This window comes from Ptychodera flava, chromosome 16 (assembly GCF_041260155.1).
Source record: "Ptychodera flava strain L36383 chromosome 16, AS_Pfla_20210202, whole genome shotgun sequence".
NCBI lineage: Eukaryota > Metazoa > Hemichordata > Enteropneusta > Ptychoderidae > Ptychodera > Ptychodera flava.
In genome coordinates, this window is record NC_091943.1 from 2,767,887 (window position 1) to 2,775,416 (window position 7,530).

Here is a 7,530-nt window from a genome sequence, read left to right on the forward strand (position 1 = left end):
AGACACGAGACGATGGTTCGCTTGAAAATGCCTACTGACTATGATTTTCTCTTTTCAATTCAGCTCGATCAGATGCAATAAGCCGGAAAAATTTCATCAACGAAGTCCGGTGTCTGCTGGAATTAGCATGCCATCCTAATATTATCTCCTTTCTTGGCATTCGCATAACTGGAGGTAGGACAATAAACTTCCTGCTAAAGGGACATATGGGTTAACCAAATCAGCTTCATATGATTAACCTCAAACTAGACAAAGCGAAAAATAACACCATCACCTAAATTCTATATCAATGCCAGGTTGTTGGAAATAATGTGTTTCTCAATCCAACTGAAAATATATATTCTTAAGTAAATACCGTGAATCGTATTTAGTATTTTTTTAAAGTGTAACAAACAGGTTTGTTCGAAAGAAAGCGTTGTTATCCACAGTGGTAACCTAATTGATTTTAACTTATGTAAGTTCTTCTCCGTCCGTCAAGATCCAAAATACATACTGACAGAATATGCATCCAAAGGTGATCTGAAGAACCACCTCATATCGCTGCGATTACTCAACGCCGAGACTGAAACAAGATTAATAAAAGTTGCCAGAGACATCGCTAATGCTCTGTCATTCATGTCCATGAAACGTGTCATGCACAAAGACATATCTGCTCGCAATGTGTTCCTTACTAATGATTTCACGGCTAAGATCGGGGATTTTGGACTTGGACGAGACGTTTACGAAAGACCTGAGAGTGATTATCATTCACTTTCGTGGGTATGTTATTAATTTTTTTGATTTTCTGAAAAGTCATCATTTACGTTGTTTCAAACAAGGAAAATAATAGTAAAGAGGTCTAGAAAATATGGTCTTCCAAACGCTTTTCTCGACTGCAATGGCCAAAAGAGTAAGATTTTGTGTATACACTGAATTAATGAAGATGTATATAGTTAGAATAAGTTATTTTTCGTGGCTCTTATATTCTGTTCATGTATGTGCTTCTTGGAGTTTGCAGTAGACTGGAAGCGTTGTTGCGGTGTCACAAACTTTCTGCATCACATTTGTTGTATTCGTGCCGTATTTTCTTGCTTATTTATCCTCTTGTCTGCTAAACTGTCAATTTGTCCTGGCCCCCTCCTGTCTACCAATTTCTATCTTCTGTGAAGTCGCAAGGCTACAAGAGCCTTCTGATGGAAAGAGGGTTATCACGAGGTCACATGTACCAAGTATTACTGCGTATACTCACAGCAGCGTTTGTGATATCTCTGTTCGCAGGCAAACCAACATAATAGATTTCCATTACGATGGATGCCGCCAGAGTTTCTCGTTGATGGAACATTTACACTTGAAGGCGATAGGTAAGATTAACCCTTTGAGCTCAAAAGTAATTTTTGTTTTGACTTGATAAAATATACTAAACTCAATAGGCCAAACCCGGAATTCGAATCGACCACGGTACAAACAAAGCCATGTGCGCAAACGCGCACAGACGTACGTGTATTTCCATACGCGTTCAGTACACATGTGGGTTTGTTTGTACCGGCATCACGTGATTATTTGGGCGTACTGAGTATGTAGAACGGCGTACGCATCGCGTCATTTTTATTCCGGAGTAGAACCATTGTTTTCGGATTTTTGCCAACATTTTGATTAAAAACTGTAGCCAATAAAAAGTGAGGTCCATTTGGTTAAAAATTATCAAAAACTAATTACAGATAAATTCATTAAAATTGGCAAAATTTTGGTGGGAAAAATTACAGCACTCAAAGGGTTTAAATCTGATGAAAAATACATGTACATTTTTTAGATCCCGTTATTTTTCATGATTATTTTTAAAGGTCTGGTGAAATGGTCCCCTTCTTGTGACTGAATATCTTCCAGGGGCAATATTATTACACTCGCAACAGAATTGCAACCTAAAAGTACACACCAGTGTTAATTTTTTTGCGTGGTTTTTATGGAGTCCTTTTGCGACACCCAGGTCACGCCCTCAGCGGGAGTCAATGTTGGCCAACTGTGACGTCACAGATGTGTTCATTTACATCGAATAGCAGTCTCACGCCGCCTTATCTCTGCCCGATATCCGCTAACAAAACAAAGTGCGATCAGTGCAACCCACCTGTGTTCATGCTGCCCATTTGCCACTTTCGCCAATGCCAATTGAGTCAGTCAGATAAATTACCCGTTGTTAAGTATATTTCAAGTACTTTACTTTCTCCCCCAACAGCAGCTAAAACCAGTGTTTGTTAATCCCTGTAACGTTGAACTGTAAAGGTATTTTTGCCTCACCACACTTCGTTTAACTGTACAGGTATTTTTGCCTTACCACACTTCTTAAAGAGGCACTCCCATTTGCTAACATTTTTAAAACACATTTTTTTAATGCCAACGGTCGGTATTTGACGTGGCGACTGCGCGCGGATCGCGATATATCGATAAAAACATGTCATTTCCCGAGCGTATTTTTCACATCCCGAAGGTTTACGATCGTTTCTGATTTTGACCCGAAATCCCCCGAAGGTTTGTTGTTGTGCTGATTGACGATATTTTAGGGAGTCTACAATAAGTTCGAACGACGCGTTTAATTTACTTCCCACTGCAAAGACTTTGTATACAGCATTAAGCTTATGCCTTTACCTTAGGTAAGTTTTTTAAAACTTCTCCTTAGTTTTTGTCGTTTTCATTATTCTAAATCAGTTGTGTTATGTTTTTAACCAATACCACATAAACATAAATTTTTACGTGTCAAATATTAGCCGCGTCCGACGACTACATTTTGTCGTCTGCCACACAGTACGCCGCGCGCGTGGTATGCGTCTATGCATACCACGCGGCGGCCGCGTCTCGCGAGAGATTTGACGTCATTTAGTCTAGTGCACAGTATGCATAAATGACTCTCGCGAGAATTGAAACTTAGACACACGCAATCGAGCCCTCGTGATAAATTTGACGTCATTTCGTCTAGTGTACAGAAGGCATAGGAACGCTTGCTCGCGAGAATTGAAACTTTTGCTATACATAGCAGACATACGCATTTTAATCGCGGCCACAACGTTCGGTGTTGCAGTTGATTTGCATTGCGGTCTAGATGTTCCGTGTTGTGCATTTTAATCGCGGTCTTAAACGTTCCATGTTGCGTACGATTTTCATCGTGGGCCTCATGGTCCAGTATTCCCCGTTGTTCTTCATTCTAATCGCCATCCCAACGACGCGTTCCGTGTTGCTGTCGATTTGTATCATGGAGGTAGAAATCTACCTTGATGATTTGTATCGCGATCTCTTTACGTTCCGTGTTGTTGTTTATTTTAATGGTAGTCCCAACCACCGTGCCCCAACGTTCAGTGTTGCTGTTCATGCAGCTGATTTGCATCGCGATCCCCACCTTCCGTGTTGTTGTGCATTTTAATCACGGTCCCATTTAAGTTTTATGTTACTGTCTATTTGCATTGCGGTCCCGACGTTCCATGTTGTAGACCAGTGCATTTTAATGGCAGTCACAACGTTCAGTGTTGCTGTTCATGCAGTTGATTTGCATCGCGGTCTCAACCTTCTGTGTTTTAGTGCATTTTAATTGCGGTCCCATTTACGTTCCATGTTGCTGTCGATTTGCATCGCGATCCAGAATCGTAATTTTCAGCGTTAAAATAAAGACAAGCGGATACAGGGTTGATGTGTTGATAATTTATTCTTGTGCATGCAACCGACAACGTCTTCCCATAGTGAAGGAGGACACTGTACTGATCATGTAAGCGGAAACCCTAGAAGTTACCCCCGTGGGGAGCTTACGGAGGTGTGAAATAGTTACTTCCCATTATGAGATACGGCGTCGGGCAAACTTCGGAAAGCCGAAAAAAGTCGACTTGAGAGGCTTGGGTGACACGCCCACATTGCATTTTTCTTTTGCCATATTTCATATTCACGCGCGCTAAACGAAAGAAGAAATGAATATAACTGTTTTATAGACCATCAACTGTATTTCTGTGATTTTGCAACATGGGCATTTCACCAGACCTTTAATATGGTGTGATTACTTCAAAGTTTGGAAAACTGATAATGTTTCCTCTATCTATTATCAATGGAATCTTTCCAAGTATTTTTCGTTTTTCAGTCGTACAATATGTTATCACATCGAATATGACTAAGTTTGCAACGACTGTAAGTTTAGGTTTACTTCCTTAAATAAAACTAAAACATTAACCTCATTTTTTCTAAAGACTGATATTAGCCTGTTTTATATAAACAATATTCTTTGACATTTTGCTATACAGTAATTTTGTATGTTTGTTCTTGTCACAGATGGTCGTACGGAATACTACTGTGGGAAATATGTTCTCTTGGTAAGTGCTGAAAATCAAGGTAAAGGAGGGCACATCAGTCCCAGACCTCTGCTTCATTTTGGGTGGTAACGATAACCTGGCATTAGACATCGATAAAGATCGCATGGCAGGGAACCCCCGGGAGTGGCGACTGTTAAGGCTTTATTTTAAAGATTTTGGATTGCTAGATTTGGTTGACGTGTGGCGGGTTCGTAATCCAAAAGTTCGTCTTTACGCTTGGAATCGCCTCAATCAGTAAGCATTCAAAGCAGGATTGACTAGTTTTTGATTCGTGACTCCCTTATTGATAGAGTAGAGGATCTAGGAAGACGGTATTCTTCCTTGTGCTCTGTCAGAACAATCAGCCATCACTCCGTATTTAAAAATGTTCCACGTCAATGACTTGTTGTTTTCACTGATACATTGATCATATTATAATGTTACTTTGTTGATACATCTGACAATAATGAGTAATGCGACTTTTTTCTTTTATGAGACTCGAATAAAAAATCTTCTAAATACGAAAAAAGTGCTAAAAATCACAAATTTTGCATTAAAGTAAGAGACAGAGAGAAGGTTTCGACTTTAAAAACAATTGGAACTAATTTGAAAAAAGGGGAAATTATGGTAACATAGGTGTGATCAGCAGATTTAAGGTCATCTAATTATCGCTTTTTTTGCAATGCACTTGCCTTAATTGGTGATTTGTAATATTGCAACTTTCAGCTATAGGGCACCTGACATTTTTGATAAATTTGAACAATAAAAAGATCCTATTTTCTCATAAAATACCATTCCAATCGTGTTTATAACACATCAATACCAGTAGTGCTATCTTAATCATGCCTTCTGTTCGATGCTGGTCTTTCGACAAGGTGGTTCTCCCATGATGGGTGTACCAGTTGAAAATTTACTTGACTATCTACAAAGTGGCAGAAGACCGGTGAAACCAGAAGGATGCACACCTACAGCGTAAGTAACTTTCAACTGTATTGTGAAGCTTTATAATATTTTGCCTTTCGTGAAGAAGCACTGCAATTACCCCTTAAATTCAAACGTTAGCACATCGTATATTCATTTACAAATGAACAGAATGTACTTACAGTGTATACCAGAAGCCGATCGCCACCTTCAGCTTCGTGTCTATGACGACTTTGTATTCTGTATGTAATGTGATTTACTTATAACAGTATCAGCTATATACTATGCCAAGATACAGGAATACAGAAATGCAGGAATGTATGTCACCATACACTGCTATGTTTCTTTCCTTATAGCTATCGGATTATGCAGCTCTGTTGGCATGAAGACCGATACAATCGCCCAACACCAGACCAGCTGATGGCTGACTTTGATTATATGTTAAGAAGTCAAACGAACAAATCAAAAGTAAGTTCTACGAATTTCACATAATTTTGTGCTCCTCGTGTTTTCGTAGAATCAGTTAGAATAACGTATAACAGTCTCAAATTTACATGAATGCAAAATATATAATTTTCAATGAGTGGCACTTGCTGTTTTCTGTGTGTGTATTTTTCTTTCTCACGTATTTACTATTACTAGTTCAATGTTTTCATTATTTTCAGAGATTCTTCACCGAAGACTTTAAAGAGAGACACAACAATGGACTCAATGATAAATTATATGAATTACCTGTATGACAACGGCGTGAGACTGAAACATTTAAGCCTTGTTTGACAGTCTGCCAAGGGCTAAAAGAGGAAGTCCCTCGTTATACACAGCAACCAATATACACGCGTTTGACAAAGGAGACTTAAGTCTTGAAATGTCGAGCACTAGCATTAATCGGAAATTATCTAAATTCTTGTCAACATATGAAAGACTGTGTTCATGTTTCATATTAAAGATGTCGTCTGAAATCCTTTGTTTGAATACTCTGTGGACCTTAAATGTGAACGACACCATCCAGGATAAAGGAAAAGCACAAGAAGTATGATTCTATATGTAGGCCTAAAGTTATATGATAGTTTTGCCATGTTTGCCGTGACACTTTGCGTTGAGATGTTGTTAACCAAATGTAAACCAGGCCTGCATTTGCCTCCCATGCAGTATAACTTTCGATAGATATTAACATCGCATTTCATCAATGTTAGCAAATTTCATATTCGAAATGTTGATTTCAACAATGGTCTAATATTTTGTATGGACACATTCGGGATTCATCCATCGTAAAAAGGCAGCTTAGGAATGTGCTAACACTTATTAAAACGCGCACGATTAGTATGTACATTTGCATCTGTACTGAATTGAATGCCCTAATCTATAGAACTTGTTGGTTGCTCGTCCTGCCATCCGAGAACCTTCAATAGAAACTGAGGCAAGTCTCTAACAAAGACTGACGGCACAACAGAAAATAAATTGCACTTGTCTACAATTCGGTCGCAGTCCATTTATTAATGAATGATACAATATAGGTCAGATAATAATAACACATTGCTAAACTTGCGTTTGCGAAACAGACGGTAACGAGAAAGCCGCGATAAATATCCTTTGTCTTTAATCGGGAACAGAATCGAAGGTGTAGCATGACAAAAAGTATACCCATGATGAGAAGCAAATTACAATCCTTTGGATTTGAAAAGAGAATAAAGTTATTGTTACTGAGAAGCTTTTACGCAGTCTGTTTGGAACATCATATCGCCTTGACGTAATTGGTTGCCCTAAAACTGTATCTGGACTTGTGACCCGTAGTGTTGGATGCTTTGTCTATGAAAGAATCGCAAAGTGAGTCATAATAATAATAATAATAATAATAATAATAATAAATGGTTCTTATGTAGCGCACATGTCCACAAGTACATGCGCTCAAGGCGCTTTACAATTATTATTATTACCGCTGGTCACTGGACCTAATATGATACCACTCAACTCACAGGGGAGCAAACAACAGCTCACATGTGCAGCCAATAAGCGCAGCAGAGCTAAACGCACACATTACAACTACTGTCCTACGAGGTACCTATCACTCCTTAGTGGGGAGACGCAATTAGGAATAAAGTGCCTTGCTCAAGGACACAACACTATGGCCATGCCGGGGGTTCGAACTCACCATCCTGTGATCGTGCGTCCACTGCTCTAGCCACTTGCCCATGATGCCTCATGTTACATTTCATGTCTGTGTGGAGGACTGTAGGCGTGCGCCTCTCTGAACTTGTAATCTTTAAAACCACAAAGCTACAAGGGCCAAAGGGGCTTTAGGTTTATGCTACTT

The 7,530-nt window shown here is 39.2% G+C and overlaps 1 protein-coding gene across 1 annotated transcript in view; it reads left to right on the plus strand.

The window, feature by feature from the left end:
- Positions 1-6,924, plus strand: part of LOC139152519 (uncharacterized) — a 37,024-nt gene extending 30,100 nt beyond the window's left edge. The window contains exons 16-22 of the mRNA XM_070725709.1: positions 64-174; positions 479-759; positions 1,258-1,340; positions 4,279-4,319; positions 5,174-5,270; positions 5,576-5,687; positions 5,885-6,924. Coding sequence (XP_070581810.1) covers positions 64-174; positions 479-759; positions 1,258-1,340; positions 4,279-4,319; positions 5,174-5,270; positions 5,576-5,687; positions 5,885-5,959 — 800 coding nt within the window. The 3' untranslated portion in view covers positions 5,960-6,924. The remainder of the gene's footprint in view (positions 1-63; positions 175-478; positions 760-1,257; positions 1,341-4,278; positions 4,320-5,173; positions 5,271-5,575; positions 5,688-5,884) is intronic.
- The last annotated feature ends 606 nt before the right edge of the window (positions 6,925-7,530 follow it).